This window comes from Ovis canadensis, chromosome 2, assembly GCF_042477335.2.
Source record: "Ovis canadensis isolate MfBH-ARS-UI-01 breed Bighorn chromosome 2, ARS-UI_OviCan_v2, whole genome shotgun sequence".
NCBI classification, from domain to species: Eukaryota; Metazoa; Chordata; class Mammalia; order Artiodactyla; family Bovidae; genus Ovis; species Ovis canadensis.
In genome coordinates this window covers 68,847,685-68,868,725 of record NC_091246.1, presented here as the reverse complement: position 1 = coordinate 68,868,725, position 21,041 = coordinate 68,847,685, and the positions used below count along the sequence as shown (strand labels likewise).

The window sequence follows — 21,041 nt, the reverse complement described above, 5'->3', positions numbered from 1 at the left end:
CTTCCATTGAGTGTCATACAGATACATCTCATGGAATAAGTTAAAAGGCAAAATGTCTACAGAATTGGTAGGTACATCCAGAGAAATAGGACGCATCTAAAGCTATGTTGCTTTAAAATTATTTATAGAATAGGACTTTTCTGAGCATGTTTGTAAATAGGGGAGAAGATGCTAGAGGACAAAAGGAATCAGTAATGAAAATGCTTTTTAAAATACTTAGAGTGTGCCAAGCTACATACTCAGAACTTTACATACATGTTCTCATTTAATGCTCATAGCAGCCTGATGAAGTCACTGAGGAATAAAAGTGGCTTACAAAACTTGACCAGTATCACAGAAGTCATGAGTTGTGGAGCTCATTTGGAACCTAGATTCCAAGAAGTAGGCAGAACTTCTGAGTGAAAAGGCAGAGCTGGGGGAAAGAAGCATCTAGAGGGGTGTAGAATGGAAACTTTGGGAAATAGTTGCTTATACCTCTTGTAAAGGAAGAGGAGGAAATGTTGCCTGTCAAATTGGTCAATCTAAGGAAAAGGAAATCATTACTGAATATTCATTGGGAGAACTGATGCTAAAGCTGAAATTCCAATATTTTGGCCACCCGATGCAAAGAACTGACTCCTTGGAAAAGACCCTGATGCTGGGAAAGATTGAAGGCAGGAAGAGAAGGGGATGACAGAGAATAAGATGATTGGATGGCATCACCGACTGAGTGGACATGAGTTTGAGCAAGTTCCGGGAGTTGGTGATGGACAGGGAAGCCTGGTGTGCTGCAGTCCACGGGGTTGCAAAGAGTCGGACATGACTGAGCAACTGAACTGAACTGAAGATAATGGAGCAAGGATAGCTAAGGGACTTGGGATAAATGGAGATGTTTTGTTTTGTTATTTTTTAATATATATTATTTATTTATTATTATTATTATTTTTTTACTTTACAATATTGTATTGGTTTTGCCACACATCAACATGAATCCACCACGGGTGTACACATGTTCCAATCCTGAACCCCCCTCTCACCTCACCCACAACAATCTCTCCGGGTCATCCCAGTGCACCAGCCCCAAGCATTCTGCACCCTGCATCGAACCTAGACTGGCGATTTGTTTCTTGTATGATATTATACATGTTTCAATGCCATTCTACCAAATCATCCCACCTTCTCCCTCTCCCACAGAGTCCAAAAGACTGTTCTATACATCTGTGTCTCTTTTGCTGTCTCGCATTCAGGGTTATCATTACCATCTTTCTAAATTCCATATATATGTGTTAGTATACTGTATTGGTGTTTTTCTTTCTGGCTTACTTCACTCTGTATAATCGGCTCCAATTTCATCCACCTCATTAGAACTGATTCAAATGTATTCTTTTTAATGACTGAGTAATACTCCATTGTGTATATGTACCACAGCTTTCTTATCCATTCATCTGCTGATGGACATCTAGGTTGCTTCCATGTCCTGGCTATTATAAATAGTGCTGCGATGAACATTGGGGTACCCGTTGGAGACGTTTTCTAAAAGGTCCTCTGGGGAATTTGTTGAGGATATCTAAGGAATTGTGGGGATCAAGGTGAACTTAAGCAGCCTCATTCTTGGGGGTAACCAGTTTGGATTATTTCATGACTGTCTTCAGCAGCACATGGGAGTCTGGTAATGGCAGCAGTGGAGTAGATGATGGCGATGGGGAATGACAGTGTGGGCGCGGCAGAGCAGCAGGAGAGCTGGTAGTTGTTAAGAATGTCTGAGTTGACATTAGACTCTTAGGATTCAAACCCACCCTCTGTTACACCAGTGATGTGACCTTGCTTAAAGTCATCTCTTCTAAGTTCAGTTTCCATATTTGGAAAATGAAGATATTAATAGTTTTTACTTCATATACTTTTTGTGTGTGCTAAATTCTACATAAGGCGTGAAATGTGTTATATGTAAATTTCAACAAATGTTGGCTTGTCTTATTATGCTAACAATGAACAGCAAGGCTCAAATGCTAGACCATAGCATCCTTCTGGGATAAGAAACCAGTGAAATGAGAATGGACCGATAGTCTGGGAGTAATCAAGTGATGATGGGCTTCTGTATAGGAATGAAGAACAGGTTTGGCAGGAGTATGGAGTAAAAGTAGGGTAGATGGAAGATTAGGAATTTGTGGATTGAAGATACTCAAATTTGATATTTTTGAAATAAGAATTTCAAGAGACAATTCCTGGCATGACTGTACTAGGAACTGACTTAAATGAAGAAGAAGTCATTGGAGCGGAAAATGTTAAGAACTGGGAGGATGTAAAGAGATACAGTGGAGAAGGAAATGGCAACCCACTCCAGTATTCTTGCCTGGAGAATCCCATGGATGGAAGGGCCTGGTAGGTTACCATCCATGGGGTCACAAAGAGTTGGACACGACTGAGTGACTTCACTCACTCACTCAAAGAGATACAAAGGATTTTGATGACCTCAGAGGTTATCAGCATAGCTGACTGAGCAGCATCTAGCTGGTTACAACTTGTTTTACTTTTGGAAATCGGTATACTGTGGCATAACAAATTCAGACAGAGACTTTTAAAATGTGATAGAAGTATCCCAAGAACATAACATGGTACCTGGGAGCCAGAGGGATATTCACATATCATCTGGCAAGCATAAAAAAAAAAGTAAAGCTAAGTAACTCTATTTACTTTTTTAAGTTTTGGAGAAGAATGAAAAATGTAAGGTGTGAAGTTGAGAAGGACTTTGTTTATTTCTTTGTGGTTTTCACTCTTCCTGTAGAAGAACATGAGGGTATTAAAATATATTAGGCTTTTTTCCATCCACTGAAATGGTGCTATTACTATTCTTTTCCCCTCTCTCCCGCTTCATTGAGGTGTAATTGATATATTAAAAACCTGTACATATTTAATGTATGCAGCTTGAAGAGTTTGGTAATTATTCCTTTTTATATGTTCAAGGAACCTTTTTTGGGAGGTGATAACAGTGATATGGGCCTCCCTGGTGGCTCAGTGGTAAAGAATTCTCCTGCCAATGCAGGAGACTCACGTTTGATCTTGGGGTCAGGAAGATCCTCTTCAGAAGGAAATGGCAACACAGTCCAGTATTCTTGCCTGGAAAAATCCCATGGGCAGAGGAGCCTGGAGAGCTACAACCCATGGGGTCATGAAGAGTTGGACATAACTTAGTGACTAAAACAGCAACTACTGTGCTATATTCTAAGGCAGCACTGTCTAATAGAAATATATTGTAAGCCATACATGTAATTAAAAATTTTCTAGTAGCCACATAAAATAGTAAAAAGAAGCAGGTGAAATGAATAAAATATTTTAGTTCACTTGATATATCCAAAATATTATCACTTCAACAGGTTACTATAAAATTATGAATATAATCTATTCTGGTTTTATACTAACTCTTCAAAATTTGGTGTGTATTTTATAATTATAGCACATGTCAATATAATTAGTCATATTTTAAGTGTTCAAGAGCCACATATGGCTAGAGGCTATTGAATTGAATAGCATAGTTCTGAAGGCTGGGATAGAAAAGAAATCAAGAAACAATTGCAGTTCAATAGAAAATGATAATGTAACTAGTGAGTGAGATCAATACACAAAGCTATCTATCTGTCAATCATTTATATTTTAGATCTTCAGTCTGCTTATTTACTTGATTCCCAAACTTACTGCAAAAAATCCAAAGTAGCTTGCAATAAGATATAAAAATTAAAAAGAAAAAGGAGAACAGCTATTGATTTTACGTTCAATTCATTTAAAGCCTGTCACTTGACCTTAATTGTCAACTTGGCCTTGTGAAGATGTGCGTCAGATATTTTAAACTTCACTTCGGAAACTTGGGAGTCTCTAGAGAGTATGAGTTGGGAAAACTAACGTTCCTGGGTCGACGTATACACCAAATAGGCAGGAGTAGGAGTAGGAGTCATACTTTCTTTCCCTAGGTGCGCTTGGGAGGCTGCAGTTTAACTCTGGAGTCCCTCGCTTCTGTCAAATGCATGTCCTGTTTGTGTCTCACATCCTGAATAAAGCTGATGACATAACCGGGTCTCCCTGGCAGGTGTGCAACTATTTTTAGGGAAGACGTCTCACTGCTTAGAAGTGAATTGACAAAGCGACATGTGGGTTATTGGCGTGCATGAACCAGGTGAGGCTGGCCCCGTTTCGTCCAGAGTGGATGGATAAGAAATACTGCAGCGATTTGAACTGTGAACTGTTGACTGTTGTCTAGAACACAAAGACATCTTCCTCCTGCTTGGTGGAGGAAGAGCTAACATTTCTCTGATTTATTTTTTATGCAGATTTATTTTTGGTGGTGCATTATTTTCCAATTTTAGGTCCTGCTCCAGATGTCGTCTCAGACAAAATCTACCAGATCAGCAAAACAATCGAGGAATATGCTATATGCCCTGATTTGCGAATTGACCTGTCTCGACTAGGAAGACAAGAATTTGACCTGGAGAACAAATTCAAACCATTTAGAGGTAATTGGGAAATTGTATTTTGAAGAAAATTAGAACTCTGTGGATGGAGGTGATATTTTTTTCTTCAGGGGAGAGCATATACAAAAGTGATGGAATTATCAATTTCAGGAGTGGCACTTGATAAATAGATATAAACTGAGTGTGGTGCGGAGGGAAACGAGAGCAGCCAAGATATTTGGAACTGGCAACTTTCAACAACTGCTTTCCAAACTATCGTTTTTGACATAGGGAACATTTCACAGCTGACTCTTTTACAGTGTTCCAAGAATAGACTGTGAATTGCCAACACATGTCTTTACTTTTCTAAGCAATTAAGGTGAAGATGCTGAAATGCTTTAGATAATCAAAAAGAGACCTAAAAAGGTAAAGGAGTTATTAAATTTTCCATGGAAGATAGGTGTTTCTTTTCCAAGCTAGGATCATGCAGTTTATCTTGATTCAATTCACAGTTGACCACCTGCTCTATACCACGCCCCATGATAGAAGATTTTACAAAGGAATTCACTAAGTAACAAGTGAATTTAGGAAAATGGTTCAAAAATTAAAAACCAGGATGAAATTGCCAAAAATATTATCCTGTATGGTAGAGTGAATAACACTTCTAAGTCCTCCGATTATAACCTTTCAATTTATAGATTAAAATTGAACCATGTAATAACATTAATACCAAGTAAATGCATATTATTTTTCACCCTCTATTTTATCCTGTTGCTTTCTCCTAGAAGGCATACAAGTAGCAATAAAACAAACTTCTTTTTTATCTCCTTCAGTGACCCTATCAGCTTAAATCCAGTTTGTATTAAGATGGTATCCTTATTTTACAAGTAATGTATTTAGTTCAAAAGGTAAAATAGCTAGTTCATGGCCACATGGTATTTTAGGGACAGAGAGGAGCTTGAAATGTACTATTTGGAGACAGTGTTGGGCTAACTCTACCAGTTTTCTTGGACGATTTTGAATCAATTGCTTGCTTAGCTAGTGAGCAGAAGTTAATTGAAAGCCATGTGATACTTACAGGATGCAATGATTCCTGATTTTATTAATCTAGGTGGGAGTATTCATACACACAATGGCTTGACAGCTAAAAGCAAGGGATATTTCATGTTAACTAAGTGATTTAGGTATACTTGATTACATATGTTTGGATGTACTGGAAAGTAAGATGACAGGAAAAGCAGGTATTATTATATTACCGGGGAGAAATTTTGCTGGTTGATTGAATCTTCACAGTTGTGTTAGTTGTCCAAGAGACCCAGACCTTTGGTGGCTCGGATTCAGGCCCACTGTTTCAGCTACATTGCTCGCCTGGTAAGTTTTTACAGGGCTGCAGACACCACAAGGTAGAGGGAGACATTCCCTGGTCCCAAGAATTTGAAAATGATTGTTTGGGATAATTTATGTGCTGTGTTCTTGCTATTTAAATGTTGAGCAAGGCTTGAGTTAATTGGAAACAATTTAGTCTTTGGCATTTCATCTTAAAGGATGAAGAGCAAGAACTATGTGATGTGAGCTTTCAGTTTTTCATGGAAATCTACTTGCTTCCTTGTGTTTTACGTTTTTGTTTGGTATTAATGCTATTTACCTGCTATAAATACCAAATGTATTTAGGCAAGTAGTTTGAGAGTTAGACCCAGAATGAAATTGCCAAAAATATTATGCTGTATTGTAGAGAGAGTAAAATTTCAAACATATTCAAGCCATAACCTTTCATTTTGTAGATGGATTTTTATTGTGATAAAATATATGTAACGTATACTATGTTAATAATTTTTAGATGTATTTTGTATAAATTTTTAATTAATTTATTTTATAGATTAGTATGGGCTTCCCTGGTGGCTCAGTGGTAAAGAATCCACCTGCAATATAGGAGACGCAAGAGATGCAGGTTTGATCACTGAGTCAGAAAGATCCTTTGGAGGAGGAAATGGAAGCCCACTCCAGGATTTTTTCCTGGAGAAGCCCATGGACAGAGGAGCCTGGTGGGCTACAGTCTATAGGGTTCCAGAGTCAGACACAACTGAGCATAGATTAATATCCTCTTCCTATTAAAGATGATTAAAAACTATCTGTGTTCTTGAAAAAGTTATTATATTTGAACTTGATTTAAGTGCAACAGAAGTATTTTTAGTGTGTATTTGACCAGATGAAGGGATAGTTTCATGTTACATATAAAATCTCACCCACTAAATATTGCACCTGGATTTACTAAAAATTATTAAAGGTGGATTGGTAATATCTTTAGTGCAGGTTTAAATGTTTCAAGGTTCCTAAGTAGTAAGTGTTTGAAAAATTTGAAAAACAGCATATATAAGTTTCAAAATTTAACTACAAATTTCACAAGCAGAGCTCATGGACTAATTTTAGTGCCTAAAATAAAATATTTATTATTTATGGGAAAAATATTTTCTGGGTACTAATTATGTACTGAACACCAACTTTGAAATGTGTGATGTATTCTGGGTTTTATGAATCTGTGAAATAAATGGAAAAGACTTGATTTGGTTGTCTGGTCATTGGGTGGTGCAGGAGAGCACGTATGTTTAATGAAGATTTCTAAATATCTGGCACTCACCCTGAACCTGGTAATAGACTGGGCACATGGGAGACTTTACACAAACTCAGAAAAATGTCCTTTATCACCAATTCAGAACCTGAATCTGCTTGGTACCATGGCATTTAGAAAGTAGGGGGTCACTGCTGAGGTTACTTCTTGATTTGTTTCAGGCCAGCTGAGTCATTTTTTGGCCAGTCCCCACAGGAGAGGCAACCGATTTTGCCAAGATGCCTCTTAGCATTGAGGTGTTTGCAGTTTGTGGGAGGGAGGTGGTGGAATGAAGAGAGTGGGGACAATAGGCATAGTTTTATCTTAACTACTTTATTCTTGTGGTTGATTTTTCACTTGCAAAGAAGAATTGCAACTTGATATTTTTTTATACCATTTAATCACCTGCAAAGTTTGTAGTATCTTGATTGTGCTTTGTGATTTTCTCTGCAAATGGACACTTTGCTTCCCATGAAAATGTGTGGGGTTATGATGGGATTGTGATCAGAATTTGATGCTTTTTTATGCTTCCAAGAATCCCTCATGGATAGTCATTGGTGTCTCCTTTGGCTTTCCTATCCATAGTGGAGATAGTGGACCCAGTGGATATCTATCTCAACCTCCTTCGGACCATTTTTGACTTTAATGCCATTAAGAGTTTGCTGACCGGGCCTGGCCAACTGAAAATCCGAGTTGATGCCATGCATGGAGGTAAGCGTGTGGTCTTCTACCAGGTGGTGAACAAGAAATGGTGAAGGAGACCTCAATGTGTGTTGGGTTTCTGGGATTATGAGGAAGGTTGGATTTGTAGATATTCACATGACGTGTATAAGTTCAGATAGATATGTGGGATACTCTGGAAGGCTTCAGGGCTCTGATCTCTCTTTTTTGATGCAACTGAAAAAAAAGCGTGAGCATATGATTTTCAGGCTATGCCTGTTAGAGTGTGGAGTGGAAATAGCAAAATTGTAAATTAAAAAAAATTTTTGATCACAGTACATAGTTAAAAAAGTCAGATAGTTCATAGCTTGCTATGAAAAAAATCCTTCACAACTCCTTCCCCCAATTTTCTACTTTCCAGGGGCAGTCTTTTTTTTTGCGGGGGGGGGGTATTTCTCTCTCTATTATTAAATACTATGAATATACTGCTCCTTGTTGATTTTTCAGTTTGAGGCGTTACTGACTTCATACTATGGAAGATGAATCTATAGTTCTTTTTCACTGTCTCCACTCACTAAATCCACACAGTTCCTTAAACAAGTTATATCATCATTTTGGTAAGATCAGTATGAAATGTCTAGATTATTATAGCATGGTTGAGCCAAGCAAAATACTGTAATTATATTTTCCTTTCAACACAACTCTTTTACTTCTTTGGAATTAGTAATCATCTTGTTTTCTCATTATTTAGTTTTTGTGAAGTGTATTTACCACTGTTAACCCTCATACTCTTCTAGTGTCAAAATCTTCTCTCACTTCATTTTCCTGGAGACCTGGAATCTCCTCTGTCTGCACTGGTAGCTCTCTGAGCTGCTGTTGTCCTGAAATCTCCACTTAGCATCATCCTATGATTCCCTTTACCCCTTTGTTATGTTGACTCTCCTATTTCTGGATCCTTTGCCTTTTGCTTTCTTGATTTACTCCTACATTTTGGAGGAGAACATTCTCCAGTTACTCTGTGAGAGAGAACTCATGGGAGGTAAATGTTTTGAGTCATTGCATGGCTGAAAATGCCTGTTGTCTATGCTCATTCTGAATTGGTATTTATCTGAATATAGATATCTAGGTTGGATATTATTTTCCTTCAAAAGTTGAGAGAAATGCTCCATTGTCTTGTAGCCATTCCTACCAAACTTGGGAAATCTGATGCTATTCTGATTTTTAATTCATGTTTTGAAATCTTTCTTTTTTTCCTTTTCTGGAGGCTTTTGGGGCCGTTGATATGTGTTCAGTGTTCCTTCTTTTCACAGTGATGCGTCTTAGCGTGGGACTATATTTCTCTATTGTGCCAGGCACTTGGAGGATCCTCGGAATCTAGAAACTTATGTCCTTTCATTCTGGGAAATTTTCTTGCATTACTTCTTGGATGATTCCTCCATTATTTTCTCTTTCCTTTCTCCATAATGGCTATTGTTTAGATGTTAACTCTACTGGACAGACCTTTTAATTATACTATTCTTTTCCCAGCACCCATTTTTCTTCTCTTTGTTTTGTGCTACTTTCTGGCAGATTTCCTCAACTATTAGCTCCAAGTCCTTCCATTGTTTTTCAGTTCCACTGTCATATTTTTAATTTCCCAAAACATTTTTTTGTTTTCCAAATAACTCTTTTTAAAAATAACTTCCTATTAATGTTTCATGAATACCATATCTTTTTAAAATAAGTCAGATGTATTGAGGTATAAAATTTACTTGCAGTAAAATTGATACTTTGTTGGTATACAGTTTAATGAAATTGGACAAACATGTACAGTAATGTAACCACTCTGACAGTCAAGGTATAGAATATTTCCCTTGCTTCCACAAATTCTTTTGCATCCCTTGAAGTTCACCCTCTCCTCTTTCCCCTAGTCCCTGGTAATCACTTAATCTGGTTTTTGCCCCATAGTTTTACCTTTTCCAGAAAGCCATATGAATGGAAACATACAATATGTAGCTGTTTTCTTCAGTCTTTTTTCACTCAGCATAAGGTTTTAGAGATGCATTCATGGTGTTGTATGTATCAGTGGTTATGTCTTATTACTAATGAGTAGTATTCCTTTAAATAGATGTGCTACATTCTGTTTATCCATTCACCACTTGATACAATTAGGGTTATTTCTAGGTTTTGGCTATTATAAACTGCTACAGACATTTGTGAAAAAGCCTTTATAGGAATATATGATTTCCTCTGTTCTGGATAAATACCTAGGAGTGAGATTGCTAGGTCATATAATATGTATGTTGAACTTAATAAGTAGTTGCCAAACTATTTTCCAGAGTGACTACCATTTGCACTAACAGCAGAGTATGAAGGCTCCAGTTTCTCTATGCCCTCACCAACACTTGGTATTCTCAGTCTTCTCAGTTTTATAGCCAGTCTGCCACATCTTGTTGATCTCTATTAGGATATGATGGATACATACTTTAAAAGATTTCTTCTCCCTGTGTAGTTTCTCTTTCTTCCATGTTGTTTTTTACTCTGTTTGGTCTCATGTTAAAGAGTGAATTCAGCTCAGTCACTCAGTCATGTCCAACTCTTTGCAACCCCATGGACTGCAGCATGCCAGACTTCCCTGTCCATCACCATCTCCTGGAGCCTGCTCAAACTCATGTCCGTCATGTTGGTGATGTCATCCAACTGTCTCATCCTCTGTCATCCCCTTCTCCTCCTGTTTGAAGAGTAAGGCACTAAAAATTTTGCTGGGAGCTCTGAGCCGATGTGTGGAATTTATCTTCCAGGGGCTTCACTCTAAGGTTTTCTACCTGGGCTGTTTTGTTCTTTCCTATTCAGTTCAGTTTAGTTCAGTTGCTCAGTCGTGTCCGACTATTTGTGACCCCATGAACCGCAGCATGCCAGGCCTCCCTGTCCATCGCCAACTGCCAGAGTTCACCCAAACCCATGTGCATTGAGTCGGTGATGCCATCCAACCATCTCATCCTCTGTCATCCCCTTCTCCTCCTGCCCTCAATCTTTCCCAGCATCAGGGTCTTTTCAAATGAGTCAGCTCTTCTCATCAGGTGGCCAAAGTATTGGAGTTTCAACTTCAACATCAGTCCTTCCAATGAACACCAAGGACTGATCTCCTTTAGGATGGACTGGTTGTATCTACTTGCAGTCCAAGGGACTCTCAAGAGTCTTCTCCAACACCACAGTTCAGAAGCACCAATTCTTCGGCGCTCAGCTTTCTTTATAGTCCAACTCTCACATCTATACATGACTATGGAAAACTCATAGCCTTGACTAGATGGACCTTTGTTGACAAAGTAGTGTCTCTGCTTTTGAATACGCTATCTAGGTTGGTCATAACTTGCCTTCCAAGGAGTAAGCATCTTTTAATTTCATGGCTGCAGTCACCATCTACAGTGATTTTGGACCCCCCAAAATAAAGTCAGCCACTGTTTCCACTGTTTCCCCATCTATTTGCCATAAAGTGATAGGACCGGATGCCATGATCTTAGTCTTCTGAATGCTGAGCTTTAAGCCAACATTTTCACTTTCCTCTTTCACTTTCATCAAGAGACTCTTTAGCTTCTCTTCATTTTCTGCCATAAGGGTGGTGTCATCTGCATATCTGAGATTATTGATATTTCTCTCGGCAGTCTTGATTCCACCTTGTGATTCTTCCAGCCCAGCCTTTCTCGTGATGTACTCTGCATAGAAGTTAAATAAGCAGGGTGACAGTATACAGCCTTGACGTACTCCTTTTCCTATTTGGAACCAGTCTGTTGTTTCATGTCCAGTTCTAACTGTTGCTTCCCGACCTGTGTACAGATTTCTCAAGAGGCAGGTTAGGTGGTCTGGTATTCCCATCTCTTTCAGAATTTTGCACAGTTTATTGTGATCCACACAGTCAAAGGCTTTGGCATAGTCACTAAAGCAGAAATAGATGTTTTTCTGGAACTCTCTTGCTTTTTCCATGATCCAGCGGATGTTGGCAATTTGATCTCTGGTTCCTCTGCCTTTTCCAAAACCAGCTTGAACATCTGGAAGTTCACGGTTCATGTGTTGCTGAAGCCTGGCTTGGAGAATTTTGAGCATTACTTTACTAGCGTGTGAGATGAGTACAATTGTGCAGTAGTTTGAGCATTCTTTGGCATTGCCTTTCTTTAGGATTGGCATGAAAATTTACCTTTTCTAGTCCTGTGGCCACTGCTGAGTTTTCCAAATTTGCTGGCATATTGAGTGTAGCACTTTCACAGCATCATCTTTCAGGATTTGAAATAGCTCCACTGAAATTTTATCACCTCCACTAACCTTGTTCGTAGTGATGCTTCCTAAGGCCCACTTGACTTCACATTCCAAGATGTCTGCCTCTAGGTGAGTGTGAGTGATCACACCATCGTGATTATCTGGGTCGTGAAGATCTTTTTTGTACAGTTCTTCTGTGTATTCCTGCGACCTCTTCTTAATATCTTCTGCTTCTGTAGGTTCGTACCATTTCTATCCTTTATTGATTCTATCTTTCCATGAAATGTTCCCTTGGTATGTCTAATTTTCTTGAAGCGATCTCTAGTCTTTCTTGTTCTATTGTTTTCCTCTGTTTCTTTGCATTGATCGCTGAGGAAGGCTTTCTTGTCTCTGCTTGATATTCTTTGGAACTCTGCATTCAAATGGGTATATCTTTCCTTTTCTTCTTTCCTTTTCACTTCTCTTCTTTTCATAGCTATTTGTAATGCTTCCTCAGGCAGCCATTTTGATTTTTTGCATTTCTTTTTCTTGCAGATGGTCTTGATTCCTGTCTCCTGTACAATGTCACGAACCTCCATCCATAGTTCATCTGGCACTCTGTCTATCGGATCTAGTCCCTTAAATCTATTTCTCACGTCCACTGTATAATCATAAGGAATTTGATTTAGGTCATAGCTGAATGGTCTAGTGGTTTTCCCTACTTTTTTCAATTTAAGTCTGAATAAGGAACTCATGATCTGAGCCATAGTTAGCTCCTGGTCTTGTTTTTGCTGACTATATAGAGCTTCTCCATCCTTGGCTACAAAGAATATAATCAATCTGATTTCGATGTTGACCATCTGGTGATGTCCATGTGTACAGTCTTCTCTTGTGGAAGAGGGTGTTTGCTATGACCAGTGTGTTCTCTTGGCAAAACTCTATTAGCCTTTGCCCTGCTTCATTCCGCATTCCAAGGCCAAACTTGCCTGTTACCCCAGGTGTTTCTTGACTTCCTACTTTTGCATTCCAGTTCCCTGTAATGAAAAGGACATCTTTCTTGGGCGTTAGTTCTAAGAGGTCTTGTAGGAATTCATAAAACCATTCAACTTCAGGCTGGTTATATTCTGCAGAAATATAACTTTGGGCTGGTTATATTCCATAGAAAAGGACCTTTCTGTTTCTTGCCTTAGCATTATCTGACCTAGAGGGAAGAGAGTTACTCTTTTCAAAGAGTTTGAAAATTGTTTCTGGATTTGGGCCTCACTGCCTAGCTTGTACCATGTGTTCATCTCTGAATCAGTCACTCTGGTTGTGGATGGAGGACTGGCAGTCCTAGGTCACCTCCCTAGTCTTAGGGGAAGTAGGATTAGCCATACTCAGATTCCATGTACTGAGATGGAAAAAGGATTGGTTCTCTAAAGAAGACCCAGAATACTGCTATCAGAGGAAAGGAAAATTGGTGCTGGGCAGGCAAAATCAAAGTGTGTTCACTGTTTGTGGTTTGTATTCTATTGAAAATAAATGGAAAGTGGTACTTTTATATATTTCAGCCAACAGGATTACATGCTTGTCCCCAAATGTGCTTATGTTCTACCTCAGGCTCCATTCCCTTGCTCATAGTGTTCTTTTCATTTGGATAGCACCCTTACTCCTGTCAAATTTATATTCTTTCATGTTCTCCCAGAAATGCTGCTCCATTTTGAAGCCTTGCCTATGGTCATTTCTCTTTTAAGTTGTTGGATTTCATTATTTAATAAATACATTATACATTGAATTGAACTAGTCTTATAAGTCCAGTCACTCACCTGCAGATTTGACTCATCCCACTGTCAGACTGAGAGCCCAGACTGAGAGCACTTTGTGTCCCTGTATACCCTCCATTCCTCACATAAGAGTTCTGTGTTAGGCGCTCCATGAATGTGTGTTGAACTGGAAAACACAACTCCTTAGCATTTATTTTGTAAAATGTACTTAGTTGCATATGTTTCAGTGGTTGGCAGTGTTTAATTATACACTTGGCAAAGTTAAAACATCTGTAGAGACAAAGAATATCGCTAGAGCCTTTAAGTGCTTTTGCATATATTTAAGTAATGCTTTTAATATAAAAAGTAACAGCCCATGAATTATTATTAGGTAGTTGATTTCTTTTTGGCAGTATTTTAGGAAAGTTTCGGAGAAAAATTTCATGCAACTGGATTATTGAATACAACTTCTATATGCCTAACATAGTCACTGGCACATAGGTGCTCAATGAGTAGTAATTGAAATACCCATTTTTCTGTGCTTGAAAAAACTTGTAGTATTTATCTCCTTTTTTTCTTGTGCTATGAAGTAGCCTTCTTCTTCTAAGAAGAACAAAACACCCTTGGGGGAGGAGTTCTGCAAAGATCTCACATTGCTGTGTATCTTTTTTAAGTTATGGGACCCTATGTGAGAAAAGTTCTGTGTGATGAGCTGGGGGCCCCGGCCAATTCTGCAATCAACTGTGTTCCCCTGGAAGATTTTGGAGGGCAACATCCTGACCCAAACCTGACATATGCAACCACCCTTTTGGAAGCTATGAAAGGAGGGGAATATGGATTTGGAGCTGCGTTTGATGCTGATGGGGTAAGGAGGAAAGCTTTCTGCCTGCTGATCCTTTTGATGTATAATGAGCCAAACACTGGAAACCAGAGAATTATTGAATACCTTTGAGGCTGACACGTATGGGGCATACAAACCTTAACTGGCTTTGCATCTGCCCTTCTCTTTAATGGCCTAGTATTGCATGTGAATAGTCATTACTTTTCTTTTTCCAAGTAGCAGTATGTTATAAAGTTGCTATTTCTTTTAAAAAATTCATGCAGTACATCTTTATTTATGGCTGATCTTGTTGAAATCACCATGTTAAGAAGCCAGCTATTTTAGTAATAATCTCTGTTCTCCATTATGTTTGGGGGAAGTGTGAATGAAGAATGTAGAGGCTACTAAAGCCTGGGGAAGTCATCTACATTTCGACAGGTCGGATATTTTCCTAGTGGTGTCAAGATCCTGGGCCTGCAATATTGAGGGGTTTTAGTTTCCCATGCCCTCTTTGCCCTCCTTCAAGTGGTTTTGCATTGTTTAAATGTGAGGAAGGCAGTAAAGCACCTTGTGATGACGATGGGAATGGACTGCTAGCAGCAGATGCCTTTGCCTGAACATTGTCACGCATTCTTCACCACAGGACCGTTACATGATCCTAGGCCAAAATGGCTTCTTTGTGAGCCCTTCCGACTCCTTGGCCATCATTGCCGCCAACCTCTCTTGCATTCCGTATTTCCGTCAGATGGGAGTCCGAGGGTTTGGAAGGAGTATGCCCACCAGCACGGCCCTCGACAGGTAAGCAAAATGTCACTGTGGAAAACTGCATGACAGGCCTCTGATGTCACTGTTCCCTCCGCTGGTGGCTGTCATTCATTCTCCCCTCGCACTCTGGGAATTGTTGAATTTAGAGATATGGGAATTTAGAGACATGGTATAGTTAATAGAAGTGTGAAAAATCAGGTAGCCTGCGCTGGGTTCTGCTACGTCTTAGCTCTCAGGAACTTAGGAAACTTATTTGATTTCTGTGTCTCTTGTTTTCTTATCTTTAAGATGAGCATGATAATAGTATCATCCGTACATGGATTGTATGAGGTAGGAATGAGGCGATTCTTATAAACCATGTAACAGAACACATGGTTCATAGTAAATACTTCATAAATGTTTGGTAAGAAAACTTACTAAATATGTAAGCAAGGTAGAAAGAACATGAGTCTTAGGATCAGATAATATTATTTTAAAATGTTCACTTATCTCAGGCTTCCCTGGTAGCTCAGCTGGTAAAGAATCCGCCTGCAATCCAGGAGACCCCGGTTGGATTCCTGGGTTGAGAAGATCCCCTGGAGAAGGGATACACAACCCACTCTAGTATTCTGGCCTGGAGAATTTCATGGACAGAGGAGCCTGGCAGGCTACAGTCCATGGGGTTGCAAAGAGTCAGACATGACTGAGCAACATTTACTATATCATCATTAGTTCTGTAAAAACAGGGAAGAGAAGTTTGTTGTAAGAATGAAGCAAGATACACATGGAAAATGCTCAACAGGAAACTCGGTAGATAACAGTCTAAGGTTTCTTTCCCTGGCTCTATCCACCCATTTTTTACCTTATCTTAGAAAACAGTGAATTTCAGAGTCTAATATTTTCAAGCAATGTATATTATTGTGGAAGCAGTATTTGTTCATGCTGGAAAGTTAAAAAAAACAGAAAACTAGGAAAATGTAAGCAACTCTGCCTGAGCTGCTTATGTTAATTGATAAATGTATTTTCCCTACTGAATCTCTTTATATACATATATAATATATATGCATAGTTATAAATAATGTATAACATACATAATATAATACAATATGTATAATATATATTTGCCTTTTTGTGAAACCAAAAAGAGATCTGAAAGTACATACTGCCTTGTAACTTTTTTCCCCCATCAACAATCTCCAAGTTTGTTAATACACTTTGTCTTAATACACTTTTATATAATCTAAAACCAAGATCATATTCAAATTTCCCGAGTGTCCCTGGAGTGTCTTTAATAGATGATTTTGCCCAAAGCAGCATCCTGTCTAACATCATACATTGCATCTGGTTGTCACATCTCTTAAGTCTTTTAGAATCTAGCACAAGCCTTTTATCTTTTAGTTAATGATAATGATTTTTGAGGAGACCAGACCAGTTGTCCTGCAGAATCTCATCTTCTGGATGGTGAAGTTATTTCCTCATGGTGTTACCATTCATTCAGTCATTCCTGAAGTAAATTTTATATGCAGGGAAGGAGTTAATCTTAAGGGTACAATTCAATGAGTTTTGGAAAAGATATACATCTGGGTGACAACCAATGAAAGTAAGATATAGAACATTCCCATCACCCCCCAGAGTTCCTCCTTCCAATGCCCCATTGTTGTAATTTCTTCTGCTATATTTAGGCTTTGCCTGTTCTTGAGCTTCACAAAAATAGAATCATATACTACATATTTGTTACTAGTTTTTTCATTTAACATGTTTTTTAAATTCATCCACATTCACTGAATTTGTAACTGGTTAATTCCCCTATGTTACAGTATAGTATATCAGTGTATGAATATATCACAATTTATTTTCCCAGTATCCTGTTGATGAATATTTGGGTTGTTTTCACTTATTAGATACTATAAATCGTGCCATTATAAACATTCTTACACATGTCTTTTTGTGTATGCATCTACATTTCTTCAGTTAATATCCAGGAGTAGAATGTTGATTGTAGGATAGATGTATGTTTAATTTAACAAGAAACTGCCAAACTATTTTCCATTTTATACTCTTATTTGCAGTGTGTGAGAGTTTTAGTTGCTTTATATCTTCAACAACATTTGGTGTTATCATTCTTTTTTATTTTAACCAATGTAGTGAGTGCAAAATAGTGTTTCATTTTGGTTTAAATTTGTATTGTTCTAGTGATGTTGAGCTCATTTTCATATGTTCATTGTCAATTTATGAACTTCTTTGTTATGTACCTGTTTGAAATGTATTTGCTCAGTTGAAGGTGCATTATTTGTCTTTTTGTTATTGACTTATTGAAGTTCTTTATATATTCTCGATAATAAGGTTTTTTTTGGCCATACTGCCAGCTTGTGGAATCTTATTTCCCTGACCAAGAATTGAACCCAGGCCCTCAGCCGTGAGAGGCCTAACTGCTGGTCCACTAGGGAATTCCCTGGATAATAAGTCTTTTGTCAGATATATGTATTACAGACATTTTTTCCATGCCTGTCACTTTCCCATTCAAATTCTTAATTGTGTCTTTTGATGAGGGTGAGTTTTAAATTTTGACAATGTCCAGCCTTTTTTATTATATAATTGTTTGCTTAGTCACTCAGTCATGTCTGACTTGTTGCAACCTTATGGACTGTAGCCCACCAGACTCTTCTGTCCATGGGGATTCTCCAGGCAAGAATACTGGAGTGGATTGCCATGCCCTTCTTCAGAGGATTTTCCCAACCCAGGGATCAAACCCAGGTTTCCCGAATTGCAGGTGGATTTTTTACAGTCTGAGCCACCAGGGAAGCCCAAGAATACTGGAATGGGTAGCCTATCCTTTCTCGAGGGGATCTTTCCAACCCAGGAATCAAACCAGGGTCTTCTGCATTGCATGCAGATTCTTTACCACCTGAGCTACCAGGGAAACCCTCATATAATTAATATATACTTTTTTATCTTCTGTAAGAAATCTTTGCTTACCCAAAGGTCAAAAAGATGTTTTTTCCTTTTCTTTCTTTTGGAATCATTGTAGTTTTAATTTTGCATTTAAATCTTTGATGATTTTGAATTAATTTTTCTGTTGATTATAAGGCAGGGGTTGAAGCTCACTTTTTCTCTATATCCACTTGTTATTGAAAAGAATTTACCTTTCCCTTGATGTGTTTGTTAAAAATCAGTTGACCGTATACATGTGAGTCTGTTTCAAGATTATCCCTTCTGCTCCATTGATCTATTGTCTATCCCCATGCCAATATTTCCTTGTCTTGATTATTGAAGTTTTAAAGTAGTTGTTTAAGTCAGATGACTCCCCCAACTCTTATTACCTTTTTCTTCATATAGAAAAAATTATGTCTAATGTCCTTTGCATTTCTATGTACATTTTAGAATCAACTTGTTATTTTCTACTAGGGCCAGTTGCAGTTTTGATTGAAATTGTGTTGAGTCCACAGAGCAATTCTGAAAGAATTACATTTCAATACTATTGAGATTTCTAGTCCATGAATGTGATATAGCTCTCATTTTATTTAGTTTTCTTTAATTTCTCTTACATACTTTGTAGGTTAGTTTCTCTTCCGTATATTCTGTAGTTTAGCATGGAAATCTTTACAATTTTTGTTAAATTGATTTCATGAGTATTTTGTATGGGTGAAGAGGAACTAAAAAGCCTCTTGATGAAAGTGAAAATGGAGAGTGAAAAAGTTGGCTTAAAGCTCAACATTCAGAAAATGAAGATCATGGCATCTGGTCCATCACTTCATGGGAAATAGATGGGGAAACAGTGGAAACAGTGTCAGACTTTATTTTTGGGGGCTCCAAAATCACTGCAGATGGTGACTGCAGCCATGAAATTAAAAGACGCTTACTCCTTGGAAGAAAAGTTATGACCAACCTAGACAGCATATTCAAAAGCAGAGACATTACTTTGCCGACTAAGGTCTGTCTAGTCAAGGCTATGGTTTTTCCAGTGGTCATGTATGGATGTGAGAGTTGGACTGTGAAGAAGGCTGAGTGCTGAAGAATTGATGCTTTTGAACTGTGGTGTTGGAGAAGACTTTTGAGAGTCCCTTGGACTGCAAGGAGATCCAACCAGTCCATTCTGAAGGAGATCAACCCTGGGATTTCTTTGGAGGGAATGATGCTAAAGCTGAAACTCTAGTACTTTGGCCACCTCATGCGAAGAGTTGACTCATTGGAAAAGACTCTGATGCTGGGAGGGACTGGGGGCAGGAGGAGAAAGGGACGACCAAGGATGAGATGGCTGGATGGCATCACCGACTCGATGGACGTGAGTCTGAGTGAACTCTGAGAATTGGTGATGGACAGGGAGGCCTGGTGTGCTGCGATTAATGGGGTCACAAAGAGTTGGACATGACTGAGTGACTGAACTGAACTGAACGCAAATGGAGTAGTTTTATAAGTTTAATTTTCCAGTTGTTTGCCACTAGTAATTAGAAATATAATTGATTTCTGTAAATTGATCTTTTAATCCTCTCCCAGTACAGAGATGAATCAGATGACTTTTGTATACCCGCTATGTTCCCTCTTTCCCTCAGGTGATATTGATGTCAAATCTGTGATAATTAATGAACCACAGTTTAAAATTCTTGCCTAGCAGCTCCAAAGGGTGGGATGTGTAATTCCATTCTTCCCCATTTGCCTTGGTTTGTATCTTTCCTTTAAAAAAAAAATCAGCAAAACTTGTAGAAAGCAAAGCAAAAACCAGACTGTCTCTAGAAATGGAAAACCCAGAGTCATAGAGGATCCTGAGTTCTATGTAGGTTACCTAATATTCTGGGAGGATACACAAGGTGGCTCAGTGGTTGGTAAAGAATCCGCCTACCAGTGCGGACTTGGGAGAAATGTGAGTTCAATCACGGTGTCAGAAAGATCCCCTGAAAGAGGAAATGGCAACCCACTCCAGTATTCTCCCCTAGAGGATCACATGGACAGAGGAACCTGGCTGGCTGCCATCCATGGGCTCACAAAGGGTCAGAAAGACCCAGCAACTGGGCATACATGTACTCTTATACATAATCTTACAATTTAGAAAGAACTTTCATTAATTTGAATTCACTTGATCTTTGCAGTAACTTAGAAGTGCATTGGGTAGACATTACTCTCAGCATATTAAAGATGCTGAACCAATTATCAGAGAGATTAAGTGACACAAGGTTACACAGCTAATAAGAAAGTGACCTGGGATTTGAAACGATTGCATCTGCCTAGTAGCTGCAACTTAATCAGGATGGTTTCTGAGAGACCAGTTGCGAATGTTGCTTGGCTCTCCTGTGGGGTAGTCAGCAGCTTCCCAAATCCTGGCCGGGAGGGGCCAGTTTCATTCTGAAAACACAACCCATTTGTGCTCTTTTCTTATGGAAATTTCCCAGTTGTTCTCGGTTTCAGTTTATCCCTCCTGCCCAATGAATCTCTGTTTCAGTCAGAAACCAGAAGCCTTGCTTAGAAAGTTCACAGAGGACCTGTTCTGATATGTAAGTGACCATTTAAAAGGATTATTCACGCTTGCTGGTTGGGATTCAGAATTCTGTGGGCCTCTGAAGTGGTGATTTGTTTTGGGTATTTTGATCTCTTGTGGAGTCCCTGGTGGATTCTCATGATAGACGCTTTATAAGTTTCTTCTTCGTGAAAGAAATGCTGCCTCAAAATTTTATCTTGTCAGTAGTTTCCCACTTAGGTTATTTTTTAAGTAATAAAATCATAGGAATGTGCCCCTAAATGCCAGACCCTGGAAGAAAGACAACGAAGTGACAGACACATTCAATGGTGCACTTGCCCAAACTCCTTGGATTGCAGAATAAGGGAGCCCTGCACCCTTGATGCTGATGAAT

The 21,041-nt window shown here is 38.7% G+C and overlaps 1 protein-coding gene across 1 annotated transcript in view; it reads left to right on the top strand.

The window, feature by feature from the left end:
* Nucleotides 1-21,041, top strand: part of PGM5 (phosphoglucomutase 5) — a 206,777-nt gene that overhangs the window by 28,809 nt on the left and 156,927 nt on the right. The window contains exons 3-6 of the mRNA XM_069576376.1: nucleotides 4,335-4,481; nucleotides 7,609-7,734; nucleotides 14,309-14,499; nucleotides 15,098-15,252. Of these exons, the coding sequence (XP_069432477.1) occupies nucleotides 4,335-4,481; nucleotides 7,609-7,734; nucleotides 14,309-14,499; nucleotides 15,098-15,252 (619 nt within the window). The remainder of the gene's footprint in view (nucleotides 1-4,334; nucleotides 4,482-7,608; nucleotides 7,735-14,308; nucleotides 14,500-15,097; nucleotides 15,253-21,041) is intronic.